The sequence below is a fragment of the Erigeron canadensis genome, chromosome 7 (genome assembly GCF_010389155.1).
Source record: "Erigeron canadensis isolate Cc75 chromosome 7, C_canadensis_v1, whole genome shotgun sequence".
Taxonomy (NCBI): Eukaryota; Viridiplantae; Streptophyta; class Magnoliopsida; order Asterales; family Asteraceae; genus Erigeron; species Erigeron canadensis.
In genome coordinates this window covers 12745604-12768329 of record NC_057767.1, presented here as the reverse complement: position 1 = coordinate 12768329, position 22726 = coordinate 12745604, and the positions used below count along the sequence as shown (strand labels likewise).

Genomic DNA, 22726 nt, shown 5'->3' with positions numbered 1-22726 from the left:
GGGGTTTAATTTGATGGTATAATAACACATATATACACCATTACCAATGAGAAATTAAATGGTCCGAAGCAGAAAACTATCTGGTCAGGAAAACATGCACCAAACTGTGACTTGCAGATTATAGCACACTCACACTCCCATAGTTAGCACAAATAGAAAGAGCCCAAGAAAGTATATCGAACAAAAAAAAACTTCACTACATATATTAACATCCCACATCATACAATTAAGTACAGACCTTACAACCTTTGCATAAATCAACAATATATAAATATCCTACCTTGACATAATCAGCATGTCCGGGACAGTCAACATGAGCATAACGTCGTTGGGCCGTTTCATACTCAACGTGAGCCTACATAACCAGACATACATAGAAAAGATATATCACGGATCAAAACTTTGTTCCGTCGATGGATGCGATAAAAAAGAAACGTTAGTTAGCCGTTGCGATGGTGATTCCTCTCTTTTTCTCTTCAGGAGCCTTGTCAATTTCATCAAAAGCAATAGCCTTTGCTTTACCTTCATCTGCCAGAACCTACGTAACACTCATCATTACTTCATTAGCTATATTAGAGTGCAAATAAAAGAACAGATAAGACATGATCAGATCGATAAACATAAAGGGTCCAACTTTCGTTATCGCAGCCGTGAGTGTCGCTTTCCCGTGATCAACGTGTCCAATTGTTCCAACATTAACATGAGGTTTTCTGCATCGTAACGGATTATACCATTAATGACACTATAGCAGGAAATAAAAGCTACATCATGCATAATAAAATCACTATGAAACACTGAACTAAACATTATTTACATTATATATTACATATATACATCTATATCTATCGAGGCAGGATTAAACATAAACTATAAAGTAAAAGAAAAATGATCATTTCAAATAATAATAATACATTTTATCACACAAAAAGTGACAAATTAAATGACAATGTGAAATTCAGTAATAACAAATAATAAACAACAGGTAAACGGAAAAAAAAAAATGATGACGTGTAATAGAGTTAGGATCGTACGTTCGCGTAAAAGTAGCCATGGATCTCCACCATTGATTGTCATTTCCGGAAACAAATGATGACGATGGTGGTGAAACGACGGCGTAGAGTGTGATTGTGGTGAGAGTGAAATCAAACGTCGGGAATTAGGGTTTCTAAATGCAACCGAAGCCATGTCAGTCTGTGATGTGTGGATCAAAATGGATGCAGCACCATAAAAAAAAGGGGGGTTTTGTTGGGGTTTTGACTTTATTTGGGCTGGGCTTCAAAATGGGCTCTATCATTTTCACAATTCATAGTTGCTTTGATACACGTTTCTCTTTCTCATTTCATATTCAATTATTCATAAATCATAATCAATAATATATATAAATATACAATAGTATAAACGAAGTTTTACTTAATCCCATATGGCGAGTCATATGCGACATAATTTGGATAATTCTTTCCTTGTTAGATGTATATTTATTAAGTTTCAAAGTCGGATATATATATATTTTTTTTTAAATAAGTCACCTAACCACTAGACCATCTTTGTGTTCAAAGTCGGATATATATATATTTTTTTTTAAATAAGTCACCTAACCACTAGACCATCTTTGTGACGGCTATTTATAAATACAATGTGTCAATTTGTATATAACTAGTTTTTTTTTCCTCTGGCGTTGCCCCGAGAGACATTACGTAACATGTAAACATGTGGAAAATTATATAAAATGAAATTTTTGTGGCAAAAGTTAAAAAGTGAAAAGTTATGTGATAAAAAGTAAGAATAATGAAACGTTGGTGGCTGAAGTTGGAAAAATAAAAGTATAAAAAGTAAATAGAACAAATCTTTGTGTGAAAAGTAGAAGAAATAAAAGTGATGTGGCAAAAAGTAGAATGACGAAAAATTCGTAAATTTATGTGATAAAAAGTAAAGAGAATGAAACTTTCGGGACAAAAGTTAGAAAAACAAATGTATAAAAAGTAAATAACACAAAAATTTCGTGCAAGAAATAAAAGAAATAAAAGTTATGTGACAAAAAATAAAAGTTTAAAAGTTTCTGTGATAAAATAGTAAAAAGAATGAATTTTCGTGGCAGAAATTAGAAAAACAAATGTTTAAAAAGTAAATAAAACAAAGCTTTCGTGCCAAAAATAAAAGAAATTAAATTTATGTGACAAGTAAAAAAAACTGAAACTTTCATGGCAAAAGTTAGAAAAACATATGTTTAAAATTAAATAAAAGCAAACTTTTGTGCTAAAAGTAAAAGAAATTAAAGTTATGTGACAAAAGTTAAAACATTAAAGTTATGTGGCAAATATTAAGAAACCTAAAGTTAAAAGGTTAAAGTTAGCTGATAGGGACCATTGTTGTAACAAATTTAACAACAGGGACTATAATTGCAGGAAAAAATTAGCAGCCGTTAGCTGAAGACCATTGCTGCAACAAATTTAACAATAGAGACTAAAAGTGTTGAAAATATATGACGTACGCAAACCAATTCATGTTTTTTAATATGAAATATTATATATAGTGCTATACTCTACGTTTACAAATCCTTATATTTATGTGATTGTGCTATACGGCAAGATGAAAAGAGAAGAAAGAATAAGGAGAAATGTACTTGACAGATGTTTATTCGTTCATTTTTACGTGTAAATATAAATGATGTCAACTGAACTAGCTCAAGTTGAGTTAAGAGTACAAATAAACCAAACAAAAACTCTTTTAACATTTTTATATGTTTGATACCTTAGCTTTATGCGTATATAGACACCTAAACATATTATACAACGCTAAAATAACTCAAATAATTATACAAAAGTAACAAATATAAATTCAAATCAAGTCCTCGAAAATTCGAACTCAATTTGTTATAGTTTCAAGCTTGTTTTTTTGAACTCGACCTCTAGGAGTCTAGGGACTGGCTAGGGACTGGCTCAAACTTGATAAAGTGTGACTCTAATGCGCTTGATTTAAGCTCTAATAACTTGATATAACTTGGGTTAATACTTTGACCATAATTCTTTAATGCTCAGCTATCACCAACTTGACTCATTTAGCACTCAAAAATCTAACTTTTATACAAAGAACAGAGACATGATGGTTCAAATGTACAATTTTTAAACAGCTAAAAGACCCGTCCTGTCATCAGGACTACCTTCTCGTGTTCCAACTTGACTCCCTTTACGTGAACTCCGTTTTGTTGCAACTAGATGAAAATCATCATCCTCATCAATATCCGTCAATTCAATTTCCCCGCCTTTGAAAACCGGATGTATATAAGCGTCCTTTAGATATGTCTTCAAATCCAATTGTGGTTCTGTTGCCCTTTCTAGTTTAGAATGTTTTCGACGTTAACACACAGGCAATTTTGCCTTCAGAAATGAGCTGAAACGGATGCATAACTTTGTATACGTTTAATTTTTCAAGGTAGACAACAATTTTAGGACAAACTGTTGGACTAATATAGTAGTAATATTTAAACCATGTGGGCCGAAATTGTCACCTCTTCCCCTAGGTATAGGCTAAGGGGCCCGGAATGTAAATATCAGCATGGAACAACGAAACCCAGAAACCGAACAAGAGAGGACCAAATCCGGCTACATAGTTCAGATCACATTTATAAGCTCTTCATATATATGGCCCTCAATTCGGTTCTCTTTTGTCAATACTTATTTTTCAAATTTAACCCTATTCCAATTGGCAAGCATATATTCGTTTCATGATTCCAATTGGGACAAAGCTGGTTAAGATCAGTCCATTCTTATTTATGCTTCTTTTTTTTTTTGTAATTTACGGGTTTGGAAATTTCTGACACAGTCCAGTTACGACCTAATGAACACCGCGTTAATTATTTCTAACCTGTAATGAGAATTTACGGAATGCGGATTCAAACCGGTTCTTGCAAAATCGATGAAACCAAATGGTTAAGACCGGAAGTACGAGTAGGAAAGGTGTCAAGTTTGCTGCCTGTTTAGTGCTCAGCAATCCTAAGAGCGTAATATGTGAAATTAACAGATTAATAACGATACGCCGATGAACATCTGGCCAAAAGGATGCTGCACTCTCGTACTTCTGGTTGTAGACATTGATTACCTGATGCCACAAAAAAAAATTAATAAAACTAAAAGTTAGTCTCAAATTTTACACCCTTGAGCTTTAGACAGAAGTAAAGAACGTTGTTCGGGTGAAATGGGCCGGGGTTAACCAGGGATACTTTTTGTCCAGGAATATTAATTTTTGATATTATGAACAATCAGTATGTCAAATAGGATGACAAAAATTACTTTCTTTCAAAGATGATCTACATCTCTAAAATTTAATGGATAAGAAGATTTTATGTAGTTAAAATACACTTTGGTCAACTTTTGACCCGTTTGAGCGATTTTTCCATATTATCTAACTCAGTTTTAATTATTTGCTTTTTAAACAGATTTCGCCATGAAAGATATAACATACCCCTAAGTGATCACATTTGTAAGGAAATGGGAAGAAAGGGTAACATCTGAACAGGGAAAAAAAAACACTACCTGATGCCGGAAAAGAAGAAAGCAAAGAATGTGATTCTGAATGGGAGGAGTATAGGAGTGACAGTAGAGTAGACAAGTCCAAGCAAGAAGTACAACTGTAAACGGGGCTCTGTTATTGGCCAAGCCAATGAACCAGGATCCATTGCCTCCTCTCTGTCCTTTTCGGTTTTCACCAAGAAAACGTTCTTCAAGTAATACAGAATCAACGGAACCATTCTAAAGATCTCAGCGGCAACACCAGACCAACCATCTACCATAATATATGTAATAAAAAACGTTGCTTTCATTGGAATCGACACGCCCACGGTTTTAGGAATCCTATATCATAGAGAAAATAACTTCAGATATCAAATCAAATTCAGTATAAAGGACACAATTTTAACCCAATTAGAGAAAATAACTTCAGATTATGCTTTAACTCAATAACAGATCCAAAATGATCCAAAATAAAAAAAACTTGGCTAAAAACAAAACAGGACAGACTTCTTCACCAGTTATTTGTAATAAATAAAATCTAAATTGAAGGGAAAAAACTATATATATTCTTAGTAATATAGTACTTGTCATATTTTTTTTTGAACAACAAACTTTAAACTACACTACCCTACTTAAATACACAAGAAACACCATTGCCAAGGTTTGAACCTTGGTCTTTTCCCCAAGAGGACAAAGCCTCTACCACCCCACCAAAGTGGTGATGGCATAGTACTTGTCACATTATTTTAAATATTGACTATTAGTTGAATCTTAAAAAAAAGGTTTAATAGTAACATGCCCCTGTTGACCCGTTACCCAATCCGCTTCACCGCTTCTACACATGAAGCTTAGAAAATTGAAAACCGTAACCACATACTCGGATGCTGACTGGCTCAGGAACTCTTTGAGTTGCTGCAGAGCGGTTCCGGTGACAATGCTTCCAATAAACATGTTCACGAGTAAAAAGAGATGATATTTTCCAGCTGATCTTGCTTCCAAAGCCGAGACTGCGGTGTACCCCTCTACTTTAGACATTTCCATAAGAATCATTGGAAGAATCAAAAGAAAAATCTTTAGCACAATCCCGGGAAGAAATCCTTGAATGAAAGACTTGACAGATCCTCTGCAACATAATCATGAACTTGATATTTACAAAATATAACTTGATTTTCTTATACATTGTTATGATTTATAGAAGATTTTACTTACTTATTGATAAGAGGTTTCAAAAAGGGAAGTATTTTCCCGATTGATTCAATGTTGGCCAAACTTTGGACAAAGGCAATAGGGAACATGAAACAGAACGTAAGGCCAAAGAAAGCAGCACCCATGATCAATTTCCACACGTTGAGTTCCAAGAAAGGTATTGCTAGGTTGTTCCAGTAAACATCGTGTGGCTCAGGAGCCCAATCTGTGAGCCAGCGAGTTAGGTTCTTTGTTTGTTGTGTTTGAGCGCAAACAGCTGCACCCCATCGTGATCTGAACAAAACAAACACAGCTGGGACCACAGCTTTCGGGTCATCAATGACTCTTTCTCGTTCTGCTACTTCCTAGTTTACAAAATCATTTGATGTAGCAAGTGTTAGATGCGGCGAAATAAGTGGGTTCAAGTAAAAACAGGTAAATTCTTAATGAGGTTCAAGCTCGGTCAAGTCAGGTTTAACTGACCTGCTCACCTGCCATCACCTTTATATCTTCTTTTCATTTTATTCTAATAGTATCTGATATATTGAGAATGATCATGTAAAATAAACTATTGAAATAATAATTAGGTTTCCAAATAAACCGATTCCTAAGGTTGCATGGGATCTTCTTTTTGAATAAGGGTTGCAGGGATCAAATACAGTTTTCACAAGTTTTGACCCAATTGACCCTTCAACATAATATAAAACCCAGGCAGAAAGAACTCTGGTTGCGTTAAACACACAGACTTTTTTGTCCAAGTTTTTTTAATATACCTAACTGATGCAACTTGATGATTGCAAAATCAAGATTATTATATTATACATGTACTAGCTGGGGTTATGTGAATACCAAAAAGGTACATGGGCCTAAGAAGTTCCCATCAATTTACCCTTTTTTTTATATAATATACATGTAAATCTTTGTACAAAAATAATTTAAAAAGGTCGTAAGCATTTGAAATGCCTTTACATGACCTTCAGCACATTTAAAAATGGCATGTTATGGCCCTAAGCCCCTAACCACTTTCGACAAGTTACCTAAGCACCCATCTTGCCGCCCTTAATCAAGACCACCGAGAATGAAGCTTCTTAAGTCTTATTCATCTCATATCAAACAAGGTATTTACCTAGATTAAACAACCCCTAAATCTGGCCTAGTCAGAGTAGTCGGTAAGGTTTAGGACCTATATGATTTGTACCCTATGTGCTACCAGAAAATTAGGGATGACACCCGCCAGTCGAAGTACTAAAATCTGCTTGCTCCATACCAAGATGAGACTCAAATATATAAACAGGTTAAGGGGCTCTTTGGGTATGTGTTCAAAAAGTTATTAATCGAGTATATGACACTCAAAATCACAATCAGATTTTTTTTTATAGGGGTTAGAAGATAGCGTACAAAGGTACTTTGGTCATTTGAAGTTCAGATAGTATGATAAGATGACAATCAGACATTTGATTGTTTGGCAAATTTAAGTATTTAAAAAGTTAAAGAATAAAATAATGACATTATAAAGGATACCTTTTTGTCAGATGGGAGTCAAATCTTTCACATTATGTCATAACTTAGGTAATTAGGTACATATATCTGATCTAATAATTAGTTCAGTTCTGCTCCAGTCAGTATAAAACTGATAATTCTACCAGCAAATAATTAGACAATCCAGAATAAATTATGAAAGTTCTGATCGAGGCTTCAAGTCTTAATAATCAGACAAACAGTTCCAAAACGCAAACCCAAAAGGTTAGTCAATACAATGTGTTGGCCTACAAATTTCCCGTTGCACAAAGAAGGGCCGCTTTGCATAGACGACGTGGAATAGTTGTGCTGCACATACAAGAATCACAAATACAAAAATTACCTGGGGATGGCTTGTGGACAATGGGATCCTAGCATCTCTTACTTCTATCACAACATCCATTAACTTCAGCTGTTCCTTCAGTTCTCTTTCTGTTTTTGCAATATGGCCCAGATACCACTAATGTTCACAAGAAAATGTCAATTTCGACACTAATGATAGTTTTCCAACAGCTTATAGTTTCTAAGGGGGACTCAGACCTTATAAATACCTGAACAGGCCACAACGTCTTTGTCCAGTGGTAAAGATCGGCCTCGAAATCAGTCCAATCATACTCATTTTCAAAAGAGTCAATTACATTACTAGAATTCAAGTCAACATTTCCATAACATAAATAAATAGAATTAAGAAAAACACCACCAAGTGCCATAAATATAGAGTACAAATGCAACTAATAAGTAGTGCCAACTGCCAAATACATAATAATTCAAATAAAAGATACAAAACTAAACATCCATCCATATCCTACAAAAGGATTTCTGATTAGCTTCCTAAATATGTTAAAATTGAACCAAAGCAAGCTAGAGAAAGTCATACCAAAAATGTGACCTCTAATCTTCTTCCTGCTTAATGTCAAGCCCCTTGAGTTTGGATTCCAACTCGTCATCATCATCGTCACCATCCCCATCCTCATCAGCCTCGTTGTCATACTCTTCACCATCAGGGTCATTTTCGTCCAAACTTCCAAGCAGATTAGGCGAATTCTTGAAAATCTCTTTCACATCCTCAACTCCTTCGTCAGATAAGAAGTTACCATCAATATTCAGCAACTTAAATCCTGGTTTACCTACAACTGCCTGGGCCAGGACTCGAGCTCCAGCCCTTCTAATCTGATTGGTGCTCAGGTCAACTTCGGTCAACTGTGGAAAATCCTCCTCAAGAGCATTTGCAATCACTATAGCACCGTCATCTTTCAACTCATTCTCAGATAAAATTATCTTCTTTAGAGTTTCTTTCCTCACAGCTACAAAGGATGCTAATGCAGGCGCTGCTTGAGAAGTAATTTCGTTTCCAGATAGTTCTAGAACTTCTAGGCGAGGGGCAGAAGCTTTGAGAGCCTCTATAAGTGCTAAAGTTCCATCATTTTCCAAATTCAAGTAACCAAGGTAAATTTCAGAGAGATGGGTAAACTCAGAGACAGATTTACTCAAAGCACGGCCAGCCTCAACTCCAAACATATTGTCACGAAGATCTAGCTTTTTCAGATGGGCACACTTAGCAAGTGCTTCAGACAATGCAATTCCCCCTTGAGAGTCAACACGAGTAGACGAACACCTAAAATCCTCTAACAATGGAGATTTTTTCAGAAGCTCAGCAATGGCAATTGCCCCATCATCTCCAGTCATGTTGTTAGCAAAATGAAGAATTTTTAATTTATCTGTGGACGGAAGTAACTCACACAGAGCCTTTGCAGCTTCCTCAGAGATACCGTCATTGATTAGATACAACTCCTCAAGATTACTTTGGGAACTCAAAAGCGCACTAAATGCCCTAACCCCTTTTTCGCCCATAGCATTGTCTGAAAGGTTCAGATACCTCAGTCCAAAACCTTCAAGAGCTGACGAGAACATATTCATTACTTCAAGGGCCTCTTCCTCGGGCCTTCCAGCAACAATATCTGATAGGTCAACATCAGTCAACCGACCACCCTTGAGAGAGGACAAAATGGGGCCAGCTATACGGGCTGCATTCAACCCGAAACTTCGGTTGCTAAAACATATCTTGGTATACTTGTTTCCAGACTCTTGCAGCAGTGGTTTTAGCAGTTCCTTAGCCTCTTCATCCTCAATGAAAGATCGCACTCCTCGGGAAATGTCAAATAAAGATTTTTCGTCTTTTTCTTTAGGGCCTCTCTTGACAGCTTCCACCATTAGTGTACTCGATTCTTTTGCATACAACTGCACAGCAGAACCACCATCACCATCTGGCTCCTTTTCAAAGTGTTGGTTTGCAATAGCATAGGCTTTAGACTCAATTTGCTTAGCGTCTTCGACTGCTTCTTCTTTGCTTAAAAGACCATACTTTCTTGATAAAATTGATGGAGTTGTGAGATTCTTTATTATGCGCTCCACAAGCACTTGTCTTGTATTTTGGCTAGGAGGCCAAAGCTTGATTGAGTACAAGCGGTGTTGGACAGCAGAATCCATATCAAATATCCTGCACCAAACCAATGTACTTTTCAGCGATATTAAAAACAAGCAAAACAAATACCTTACCATTAACAAAAATTAAAGGTATAAGAGGAGGGATACTTACTTGATTTGGGATAAGAGGAGATGAAGAAATCTAGCCCTTATGCCCGGAGATGAAGAAATCCAGATGTATAAGAGGAGGGATACTTACTTGATTTGACAGATTTGTGGGAGGAAGCACAAAAACCCTAATATATAAAGGGAAATGATAGAAAGAAAAAAAAAAAAACAGGCGGTTTTTGTTTTGTTGTGTAGTACTGCCAAAAAAAAAGAGACGCGCTTTCTTTTCGTAGGGTACTGCGAATAATAAATGGGCTGTGAGTGTAATTTTATTTGATTAAGCCCATGAAATAAGAATGTAGACCAATTAAAATTTATACTTTAGCCCATTATCTTTAGTAAATATATCAATAATACCTTAACATTAACAAAAATTAAAGGTAATATTAATGTTTTTAAATAATTATATATAAGTTTGAACTTTTGTACATATAAATTCATAAATTAGTATTTTCTTTTTTATTATAAAATATTAGATAAATTTTTTATTATCGCCTCGACCTTACGCCTCTTGAGCCGAAGGAAAAACCCCTCGAGACTCGTTTCCGTACATTTAAACCTTGTTCCACACCGACTTTCCCTATGGTATGTAACTTATAGATTATAAAACGAACTTATAGATTATAAAAACTGCTTGTAACAATAAAATGAACTAAATCAAATCCAATGATAGTATTATTTCATTTTTTATGAACTAAACTTATCATCTTATCCTAAACCTAAACAATAAATCAAAAACGAGATGTAGTTTATATATAACACAGATATATATATATATACACATAAACAATTAAAAAAAACCTTAGATTTACAATAACTGAAGAAACAATTTTAAAAAATGAAATAAATAATAAGAACAATAATAATAATAGTAATAATAATAATAATAGGGGATTTGATGAGAGTTACCGGCAGTTGAGATGACGAAAAGAGATTCGATTGAAAAATAGATTACAGTTTTCCAGCGGAACAAGAAATGAGAGGGGGGTGGGGGGGGGGGGGGGGGAGTTATGAGTAGGGGTTATGTGTGTGGGGGCGAGAATGAATGTGCTTTATATTTATATTTTTTTCTCCCTCTTGTTTTCAAGTTGAAAAAATTGAAAATTGAAACCAAATATTCATTTCCCCCCCCCTTTTCTTACAAAAATAAAAATATAATTATACGAGTAACAAGATAAATAATGTACTCGTATATGGGTAATTAGGTAAACCGTAAACATACATAATCAATGTAAACTATACGTACATGTTATAGAATAATAGGTTTTATTAATTAAGGTATGTAACATATATAAGAATAATTTTAACAAGATACAAATGAATATATGACATACTTACATAGCATATAATAACTTTATTAATATAGAAAAACACATCTTAATAAAAGTTAAACTTACACACCAGTAGTCCCTAAAACTAGCTTTCCACACCGACATTCCCTATGGTATGTAACTTTGCATGTTCCATACCTCTCTTATTATAACGAAGTGTTACAACTAAAAAGACAACGACAAAAAAGGTGACAAACGTAAATGACAGTACGTAAAATATTTAAAAAATAGAGTCGGACGGTGTAATTTAGTACAAACCACAAAGACCATATGTGCAATTAACTAAACTAATAGCAACAAAAGAAAAGAAAAAAGTTAGGTAACATTCATAATATATTGAATTCACAACATCCATCTAATGTACTAGCATTAAAAATTACATACAAAATATCCTTAAGATTTTGTAGCCCTGCAACAATTAATATTTAATACAATTAATATGAAGAGTAAAATGTAGTTATTAAAGTTAAAAAACCCTAAATTAGATAGTCAATATATGAATAAATATATAACTACTATCAGTAAAAAAAAATTAAACTGCTAAAATTTACAAAACCTATATTGTAAAATGAAAAATAAATGGATTATATATATATATGTATATAAAAGGAACTTATAGATTATAAAAATTGCTTGTAACAGTAAAATGAACTAAATCAATTCCAATAATAGTATTATTTCATTTTTTTTTATGAACTAAACTTATCATCCTATCCTAAATCTAAACAATAAATCAAAAACGAGATGTAGTTTATATATAACATAGATATCTATATATCTATTAAAAGAGTAGTTATCCTAACATTTTAAAACATCTTTCAATTTAAAACTATTTTTAAAAATTGACACATAAGCTTTTATCCCATGTGTCATTTTTATAAATTTTTATAATATTTATCTTATTTAAACATATTTAATGAATTCCAAAAATTCTATATATGGCAAAGATATTTTAATAAATTCTCATCAAATATAAATATTAATATTAATAAACTATTTTGGGGTTTATGAATTTTTTATGGTCATCGTTTGATTTTGACAAAAAAAAATATTATTTAGATTTTTACATGTATAGTCAACTTAATCGTTTGATTCTAGAGGACTTAGAACACGTTTTGGAAGAATTTGGATTCCACATTCCAAAGAACTCAAGAAGTTGTTATTAGATGAGGCACATAAATCAAGATACTCGATTCACCCTGGAGCCACTAAGATGTATCACGACCTTAAAACAGATTACTGGTGGCCAGGTATGAAAAGAGAGATAGTTAAATATGTAGAACAATGCCTTACATGTCTACAAGTGAAAGCTGAACATCAGCAGCCTTACGGAAAATTGCAACCTTTGCCCCTTCCTGAATGGAAATGGGAATGAATAACAATGGATTTGATTACCAAATTGCCTAAAACACCTCGACAACATGATGCAATTTGGGTAATCGTAGATCGTTTGACAAAAAGTGCTATCTTTTTACCAATCAAAGAAGCTTCATCTTTAGAGGTTTTAGCAAATCTGTATTTACATGAAGTGGTAGCACGTCATGGAGTCCCGGTATCTATTGTTTCGGATAGAGATAGCCGATTTACTTCAAGATTTTGGAAGAAGTTCCAGGAAGAGATGGGTACTCGTATTAATTTGAGTACAGCATATCACCCTCAAACCGACGGACAAAGTGAAAGGACGATCCAGACGTTAGAAGATATGCTTAGATCTTGTGCCATAGATTTTGGAGGTAGCTGGGATACGCATTTACCATTAGCAGAATTTTCATACAATAATAGCTACCATGCTAGCATCAAAATGCCACCGTATGAGATGGTATATGGGAGAAAGTGTCGAACTCCTATCTGTTGGGGGGAAGTTGGACAAAGAGAGTTGGGTAGTACTGAAGTTGTCCAGAAAACAACAGAAAAGATCAATCAGGTACGTGAAAGACTTAAAACGGCTCAAGATCGACAAAAGTCCTATGCTGATAAAAGAATACGTCCAATAGAATTTAGAGAAGGAGATAACGTGATGTTGAAAGTATCTCCGTGGAAGGGAATTATTCGTTTTAGAAAACGGGAAAACTTGGTCCACGATATATTGGTCCCTTCAAGATATTGGCAAGAGTTGGCAAGGTGGCCTATAGATTGGAACTACCTGATGAATTGAGTAGTATTCACAATACCTTCCATGTATCGCATTTAAGAAAATGCTTGGTTGATGAAGCTGCGTACGTGCCACTAGAAGAAATTGTCATTGACAATAAACTTAACTACGTGGAAGAACCAGTTAAGATCCTTGATCTTAAAGTAAAGAAACTTAGAAACAAAGAAGTTAGATTGCTTAAAGTGCAATGGAAACATAGAAAGGGATCTGAGTTCACATGGGAGCCTGAAGATGAAATGATTAAATATTACCCGGGAGTGTATCAAGAATGGTTTGTGAGGACACAAATAGAACAAGTGGGGGAGAGTTGTAACACCCCGTAAATTAAGGTAATTTAAATAGGTATTTTTTTTATCTATATAAACTAAAAAAATAAACAATATGATATATAAGTTATATCTAGTATATCTAGTGTATGTGTAAAGTATCCATCGACTAGTTAGTGCCTTTATCGTACACAGTAACTTAACTTAGGGACTAATGTGTCATATATGTAAAGTTCATTTTATTAAATGTAGATAAACTAAATAGATATATATGTAGAAATATAAAAGAAACAGTGAAAGAAGAAAGGGAAGCTAACATAACACTCTCGAGCTCTGCTACAATACGTGCATCTAGTGTCCCTCGTGAGTTAAAGATGGTGTGGTAATCTTGTACCACCATGTTTTAGTTAAAAAGAGAAAGATATGTTTTATGAGATTTGATTATACAAGTTTTGCTTCATATAATTTATTAGTGATTTAGTAACAAGCTGATTGGAATTGATGTAGCAGATACATGGATTTTTACTTAAACAAAAGAAGTAATTTTTATAGTGAATAAAATCATGTAGACAAGGTGTTTGATGTAATTCCTCAAAGAAAACTCGATTTTCAGAGAAGGGTCATATTAGCTAAAGGATAATTTGTAGTTATAAGCTGATGGAAAACAACCCAAAAAGAATAGATAGTTGCATTTTAACCTTTAAGTGATACGTGTATTATGCTTTGTGTATAGGTGATACAAGAGATCAACCAAGTTTTACTTAATAGCTAACGGTGATCATAAGGTGAGTAACGGATATAATAGAATGGTAGGTAATATCCGGAATGCATCTAGATATGTATGAAGGTATGTACCTATCACATTATCAGAAGGTTACTTTATACGAGATTGATCTAGATATCTCTCGTATGAGTATGCCATTTATTTCATGAATGTTGAATGCATAGAATGATTAGAAAAGGAATTCCTTACATATTAGAATGTGACTCTGAATTTGTTTCAGATCACAACAGAAAGATTTATAGATTATGCATTCTTTACATGCTAAAACCCGTTTACTCACTAAGTATTTATACTTACCGTTATATATTATGTTTTTTTTCTTTTAGGTGAGACAAGTGGAGCCCGAAAAGATCCAGGGAAGTGTATAGCTTAGCACTAGCGGTGTTGCTCGTTGGATGGTAACGAGTATCTCTTATGCCTTCCTTTGATACTAGTTACGCCCTTTTTGTGCAACTTATAAAGTTGCAGTTTAAACCAATTTGTAAACCAACTGTTGAAACATATTATGGTAACTATATAAGATCATATTGTAAGTAACTAAATATGTAGTTTATATCAGCGGTAGTCTCGTTATACAGATCCTGGTCATGATCCCGAGCACCTAAAAAGGGTCATGTAAGTGTCTTGAAACTTACTAGTCGTTTTGCATGTAAATAGCCAGGCTAATGTATTTATATCCATACCAGTTTGTATAGGGGGTTTTGCGAGCAGGTCCTAGTAAAACATGTACAGTCGTTTTGAAACTAGCAAGAAAGTAGCGTTTGTATCAGCTTGCATTCAGGCCCTGTTCCATCTTTCCAGTACCTAAAACTGTCATGTATATGTGTCGTAAACCCTTAGTCATTTTGTATGTAATAGTCTTTTGAAAGTAGTAATGAATGAATGCTTTGGACAAAACTAAAAGTCGAGTGGTAGTTGTAAGGTAATTTTCTAGCAGCTGCTCCTGGTAATCTATGCTTTTCAAAGAAACTCCCATCAGCATGGTACATTCACTGTTTGTACAGGATAACCTAGTCATTGTTGGTCTTTTTAGTTACTTTTGCAAGAAAAAGGAAACTTCTATCCTTACCTGATGGTTTATATATATTAATCGTTTTTATGTCAAAGTGTATCAGGTGGTAGTTCTTAGAAATTGGATAGAAAAATCTTTTCATGGAGTCTACTTCATAATACGACTTTGCTTCTAGTCAAAAGACTTGGGTTGTTACTAGTATGCTATTTTAAAGATTCAATTCTACCAGTTTAACTACTTATTGGAGCTAAATATTGCTGGTCTTTTGATGCTCTCACAAAGAAACCCAGCTGATGGTTTTGTTAAAATTACGTCTTAGCTTCTGGTCTTTGAACAAGAGTCAGGTTTATTAGCAAGTCTCATATAGTATCAATCAGGGACTTATGTTAAAAACTACCTGATGGTCTATGGACCAACTGTTCGTTACCAAAGTTATTCAGGTGGTAGTCGTCTTTCAATAATTGATGTAAAATCTGTTCATTGAGTTTACATAGTAACTACACTCGGCCCTTGGTCATAACTCTTGAGTCATTAGTTTCAGTCTTGTGTTTAACACTTCATATTATATGATGTAAAGATCACATGTTTGGATATTGGAAAGGTATACGTGTCAAGTAACAAGTGATAAAGCCAGGTTCTATTTTGAGGTTATACAATGATTGGTAATAGTTACGACAGAAAAATAAATGTTTCTTTTAAATAAATAAAAAAAAATGTTACGCGCGTTTCATGAAACCTAAAGAAGAATTTGTTTTTGAGATCACAGCCGGTTGGATTAAGAGCAAAGAAAAGTGTTTCTCATTATTAAAATCTCTCTCTCTCTCTCAAAATAAACAGGTCAAACCAAAAATAACCGGGGTGCTTCATCCAAATTAACTTTGTTCACTTTTACTTGAGTTAAATATATGTTAACATTGCTTAATCACTATTTACATCCAACTACAATAGTAAAGAAGTTGATAATAATAATGATAATAATTTGTTGATGATCTTAGCCTCTCAGGTGTCGATTGATCTTGAATGAATCGCCGATCCATTGTTGCGTTGAAGGTTGGCTTTCTTTTATTTGGCTTACTCTTTGTATTCTGTAGTATATCAATTTTATTGTACTGCCCTGAACGTTATCATGTTGTATAGGAAAAATTTTCAACCCACCAACCTAAGTTTTTTAAGGTTGGTTTCAGCTTTGTCAAGTCGTCCCACCAACCCGAAAAATATAATTAACACCGACCCATCTTTCCCACTTGACCAAAATAAACCCATATGACCTGCCAAGTACCAACCTACGTGACCCAAAAACAACCCATTATAGTTAACTTGATTCACTGAGGTCGGGTCCGGGTTGAAATTTCTAACCAGAATTTATAATGGGTCAGGCTAGGGTCACAGATTTTCAGCCCGCCAACCCGCTTACCTGACGCAGGTGGACTAGATTGACAACCCAACTTGACTACACACGGGCACACAACTCAGTGTAGAAGTTCAACCTTACATAAAATGACCTTGATAAATGAAAACAAAACATGTAGATCTCGTGGATTAAAAATCAATGCTATTAATATTTTCTGGTCACTCCAATTGTCAAATAAGTATTACAACTTATTAGGCGTCTGCTTATAGAAGCGTCTTTCATGCATCCAAACCAACTAGGACTCCAAACGTTATAGGCAGGGAGCGTCCAAACCACTGCGTCCTCCAATTCAGTCCTCCTGTGGACTCCTCAAGACGCACTAATGTGGGGTACATGTGGTGTAAGTGTGAGGTAGGAGAGAACTAATGTGGGGTAGCATGTGGGGTATTATGTGGGGTAGAAGCTTGTCTTATAGGCAGGGAGAGTCCTAGGGGGAGTCCTGCTAACGTGGCAGTGAGGAAGCTGGAGGATTCTTCTCCTTATAAGCAGAGGCCTTAGAGTACTAAAACATGTTGCGCCTGTTTTGGCTACGGCAGAAAAGTTGGTTTCATATATCTAGACCAAGCTTCTTGAAGCGAGTATAACTCTAACATAGCCTCTTACCCTCCTAGTAATGTGCTTATATAAACATAATAAGTAGAAAGAATGCTTGAATCAGCACTGCGAAGAAGTAATATCGAAATGGAATCTAGCCCCAAAAATGCACTTGTTTTAAGGTAAATAGATAATATATACTACTGTATATATCTTAAGAACTCTCATGGATGGAGTATAAACCTAAAATAACCTTATTTATCTCATAATCTTGAATCTTGATTCACTCTGAAGCACCATTCCCAATTCATCTTGTATTTTTAAGATTTTTTTTTTAAAATTTATGGATATCCATCAATGTGAGTGGTGATAGTAGAACTTTGAGTTAAGCTTCACTTATCTGAATTGTAGTTCTAGAATGCAAATGGTGTGCAAAGTGAAGTTGTTTTAAAAACTTACGGTGCAATAGTTTCCTATTGTCTTAAATATGTATTGTGATTGGAGTGGGCATGTATTATTTATGAAACAAACATCGTGAATGTGGAATTATACCATCTTTTAATCAATGACAATCACTTGGAAACATTTGTGCCTTCATGGGCCCTCACCTAGACAATGCTTAAAATACGCATTGAGATATCTTGTGTTCTATAGAATGTAAACCAACCTGTTTTGAAACAAAATAGTATGCACACAACAAGTTAGAATCGGTATCTTAGGAAGTCATAAACTCATAATTTATGAAACTAAATAAAGGACAAAGAAATGTTGGTGAGTTGACCAATCTGTTTTAAAATGCCCTAAACAGTTACTCATTTCACCTGTTACCCAGCCCGTACGACCATCTTATTTTGTTCCGTATGATCTTCTGCATGATTTGAACTTATGACTTATGAGCCTATGGAAATAGTTACTGAATGCACTACTCTTGAGTTCACCTGAACAAATAAAACTGTAATGAGTAACCTGTTGCAAACTCTAGCAAAGTTTCTCAGCAGAAAAGTACCTTCAGTTAATAGCATATGAATGATGGTGATGAATGTTTGGGTAATTTGGGCAAAGATAATGAAAAAAAAAAAAAAGAGGGGGGCCCGGGGAAGGGGGTATCGTCTCAGTATATTGGATTTCCAATCAGCTTTATTGTGTAATATATCTTGTTCGTTAGCTAATCATGACTTCGAATCTATAAGGTATACTGCATTTTCTGAGCTAGTGCCATTACCTGGCTGTGGGCACAACTCCATTGTTGAAGGTCGATAACATTTGCCAAGAAAAAATTACCAGTAATCTTACAATAGATATTTCCATTACATTCTCTGGCCCTTTTGCTACTTTCACGTCCACTGCATCTGCAACTTTGAAGTCCGAAGTCCCTAAAGAGTATAGGTATGCTGTTCTTTTTCTTGTACGTTTCAGATTGAAATTGTTAGATTTATTTATTTACTTTTAAGTATTGTGTTGCTATTAGAGGTGGCAAAATGGGCAGCTTAGATAATGGGTAAAGATGGCTTGGTTCAAATTGCTCTGGGTTGGGTTTAGTTCATTTTAATATTTCATAAATACCATTATAAGGAAATGTTGGCTGGTTAACCAACCTGTTTGAAATGCCCTAAGCAGTTGCTCATTTTTACCTGTTACCCGACCTGAACGACCAGCTTATTTTGCCCCGTATGGTCTTCTGCATGATTTGAACTTATGACTTATGAGGCTATGTATATAGTTACTGAATGCACTTCTCGTTGAATTCACCTGAACAATAAAACTATAATTACCCAAAGGTGTATTAAAATAAAAATGTGTCAAACCGGATGAATGGGTCAAAGTATATAAAAGTCCTCCAAAGGTGTGATAGAATATATAAGTTCCGCATTTTGTTTTGTTAAGATAAGTTTGATGATAGTAGTTTTCAGTTTTAACACAATAAGTATCGGGAGGGGGTTCCCTAAAGTTATCCCAACTTGACTACCTAAAGTTATCCCAACTTGACTAGTCAAGTTGGGAAGATCTTGACCCTTAGATGAAAATCAAGGGTCAAGATTTAATACTTTAATTTAAATCTTGACCCTTGATTTCCATCCAAGAGTCAAGATTATCCCAACTTGACTAGTGAAGTTGGGATAACTTTAGGGAATCTTTTCCCCTTTTTTATTGAGTTTCATAGATACTTATGGGAAAAGATTCCCTAAAGTTATCCCAACTTGACTAGTCAAGTTGGGATAATCTTAACTCTTGGATGGAAATCAAGGGTCAAGATTTAAAGATAAGTAAAAGAGAAGTGTTCGAATGTTTGATTGTCTGTCCAGCAAATTGGCAAGCCTATTTCAACGCGTACTAAAAATTACCAGTTTTGATCTATCACCCTACTGCCCATTTTCTTAAATCTGCCAATCCACCTTTAGCCACACATACAATCTTTTATGGTCGTTACTCTGAAAGAGGCAAATTTTGACTTTTAGCTCAAACTTACCTTGGGTTCAGAACAAAACTGTTGCTAGATTTAGTTAAACACACCAATTGTTATCTACATGCAGTACTCCCATTGTATAGATTTAGACACAAGTCATTTAAGTATAGTTTTATCAAAATTTTCAAATGTTAATTCTATAGTTGTATATAGGTAGATTTGAACATGTTTTCTACATTAGGATCTTTTTTAACTGAAAAGTGGATTTGCAATCCCTCTTTGTTGAACGGAGTTTCTGATTGAATCCAATCTGTAAGGTCTTATTTAACTGGAAAATAGATTTGCAATTAGGCATACCTAATGCCCTCTTGTGGAACGGGGTTTCTGATTGAATCCAATCTGTAATATTATATTCTATATACTGGTATTATAGTAATCGTATATGTTCATAATAATTTGTTAATTAACACGTAAATAAGATGGTACGGCGTAACCAAGTTAGGTATATTATGCACTAAATTGATTATTAGTTACTGAAAAGTTGAAATGGATAAATTTGGTGAGATCAGATTGACACGTGGCATTAAAAAACAGTCATGCATGTCTCTTCAGAATTCTTCTATCCTGTTTTCGTTATGTGTATATATATATGTTTTGATTTATATGTGTATCTGTGTGTGTGTGCGTGTGCTAATCAAGTAATTGTTTGCTGCTAGTCCTCTTTGTCTGCCTTCCAAAGATGTCTTGCATTGGGATTGTTGCTCGGAAAGATGGATATAGCTTTTACTGTTGTCAACTTCTTTGTATTGGAAGAGGACATGTTACGCTTGTACTATAGGAAATTAGACAAGAAATTCCAATATGGGAGGAGGGAGTTTGCTGAACTTGTTGCTATTGTCAATGCTAATGACAACAGCCACATGGTAGGCATGGATATAGGCGAATCTTCTATTTGTGACATTCTGTCCAAGTTATTATTAAAAAAGAATATCCGTTACCTCAGAAAGAAGGATGAGAGAAAAGCAAACAAGAATGTTAATGTGAAACAAGAGCTTGAACCGTCTCGAAATGAGAAGAACAAAGCTGCTGCAGAATATGGTAAACAGTTGCCCTCTTCTCAACTTATTTGCAAGAAGGTATCTGGGTCTGTACCAAACAAGAATAGCCGTTGCCCCGTGAAGGAACTTAAGAATGTCGAGTCTCAAAAAGAATGAAGCAGCTGGCTTCAGAATAATCAAGCTGCTACCCCTTTTGATAGTGGAGATAATGAAATGGTGAAGTTGGAAGCTGTGTTGCTTAATTGTTGCTGTATTCAATCTGTTATCCTCATACTAGTATCTCCCTTATCCTAACCTTTTAGTCCCCCGCTAATCTATTCTTATTTCATTAGCAGTAGGCTGGGAATTAAACTTTTACTAGCCTCATTTTGATGTTTGAAAATAAAAATCTTGAAAGTCTGATACAGTAAAACATCCTAGAAGGCCTCAATTCAAAACATTAAAGGTCGGCGAACAACAAGTGTTTTTGATCTTGTTTATGTCACAGCTTGTATTTGAAAGAGGATTGCATATGCCGTAGATTGTTAGTGTTCTTTTAGCTTCTGTTGAATTATCAATTTCTGGTTCATATTGGTCATGTATTTTTAATGTTAATTATTGATTTCACACTGGCAAAATGGGATCCATGTCACCACTAGAAAATGCACATAATCTGATTGAAGTCAGGAGAAAAGAACAGGCCCCTTGAGGAAACCGGAGAATGCATTACTGTCCGATATGTTCTCCGTGAAAATGTAGTATGAAAAAACCTATATCTGTAATTAATATCTAATCTTGATCAAGAATGTTTGGGAAGGGAAGGGAAGGGAAGGTAGAGGATATTGGAAATGAAGAAGTCAAGGAAATAAGAGAAACTAGATTGCTTACCAAAGGTTTCCAAAACGGTAGATGATAACAAAAAAGGTTAGTTAAAGTCACATTGTATTTACTTTACCTACAAAAAACCAGTAATGAGCTACAACAGCTCCCTGCATAGATCTCCCAAATAACTTTTTAGCTGAAAGAAACCTGGAAATGGAAAATTAACTTGATAGATGTATTTTCCATAATCCATACTTGATAGAACGACCCATAGCAAGGAAAAGACATTCTACATATCATATATATTTAATTGCATAAGAGTTGAAAAAATAAAATAAAAAAGCATGTACGTTTAGACAAAAGAAGAAGATTCATCCATAAAGACTACTTTACCTTCATAGTTAGTGCACATTAGTTTTCAGATCAAGACTCCAATACCTACTCAACATAATTAAGCATAGAAAATGGAACTACAACAAGATTTAAGAACCCTATTTCAAAGAGGAGTCAAAAACCAACTGGGTTGGATTAGTGGTTAGAGCTCATGCCTCTGAAAACAGAGGTCATGGGTTCGATCCTTGTGCCTAGCAAGGCTGGAGGTCTTTTTCTACCTATGGTAGAACCTGGAAGCAGCCTCTCTACCTTTGGTAGGGGTAAGGCTGTCTACATATCAACCTCCCCATACACCGTCGAAGATGGTATTGGGACCCAAAACTCGTGGAAGACGGCATTGGGAGTTACTTTATTTCAAAGAGGAGTCAAACATTAATATTGGGGAAATGTTAGGTAAAGTATGTCGTATCTATCTTAGGTAAAGCAGGGGTGATTATGTAAAATTCAGGGAGAGTTTATGTAAAATTCAGGGGTTATGTATGTTTATTAAATTCAAAGGTTTAATATGTAACTTTTTTTAATGTGGCAGTACCTAAGCTTAGGTAAAGTCTGCAGTACGGATCATTTTCCCATTGATATTACTACCATTTTCCTATTTTCGAAGCAATCGTTGCAAACCCCACTCTAGGAACAAAACTAATTGGATGAAAACTAGTAATATCGTAATAGGGTTCCACATATGACAGTTCCTTACCCTTTTTAGCAAGCTTCGTTAATTTATCTAGTATTTCCGGCGGATGTTTCTCCCCCCGAATTACTACCGATTGTTGTGTGGTGTAG

At 34.7% G+C, this 22726-nt stretch overlaps 1 protein-coding gene, 1 long non-coding RNA gene and 1 pseudogene across 2 annotated transcripts; 1 reads left to right on the top strand and 2 right to left on the bottom strand.

The window, feature by feature from the left end:
- Positions 1 to 2810: 2810 nt before the first annotated feature.
- Positions 2811 to 7927, bottom strand: LOC122606625 (annotated as a pseudogene).
- LOC122606623 (RAN GTPase-activating protein 2-like) lies at positions 7893 to 9954 on the bottom strand. Its single transcript, XM_043779464.1, has 2 exons — positions 9805 to 9954; positions 7893 to 9705 (listed from the first exon to the last, which is right to left on the bottom strand). Exon 2 carries the CDS (start codon positions 9693 to 9695, stop codon positions 8100 to 8102), a length of 1596 nt encoding a protein of 531 aa, XP_043635399.1. The 5' UTR covers positions 9696 to 9705; positions 9805 to 9954; the 3' UTR covers positions 7893 to 8099.
- Positions 9955 to 16195: 6241 nt separating this feature from the next.
- LOC122608717 lies at positions 16196 to 21293 on the top strand. Its single transcript, XR_006325297.1, has 3 exons — positions 16196 to 16395; positions 18481 to 18676; positions 20411 to 21293. It is a non-coding gene; the product is annotated as an uncharacterized LOC122608717 (long non-coding RNA).
- The last annotated feature ends 1433 nt before the right edge of the window (positions 21294 to 22726 follow it).

Coding starts and splice junctions, on each gene's coding strand:
- LOC122606623 (XM_043779464.1), bottom strand. CDS start 9,695: ATGGATTCTGCTGTCCAACACCGCTTGTACTCAATCAAGCTTTGGCCT.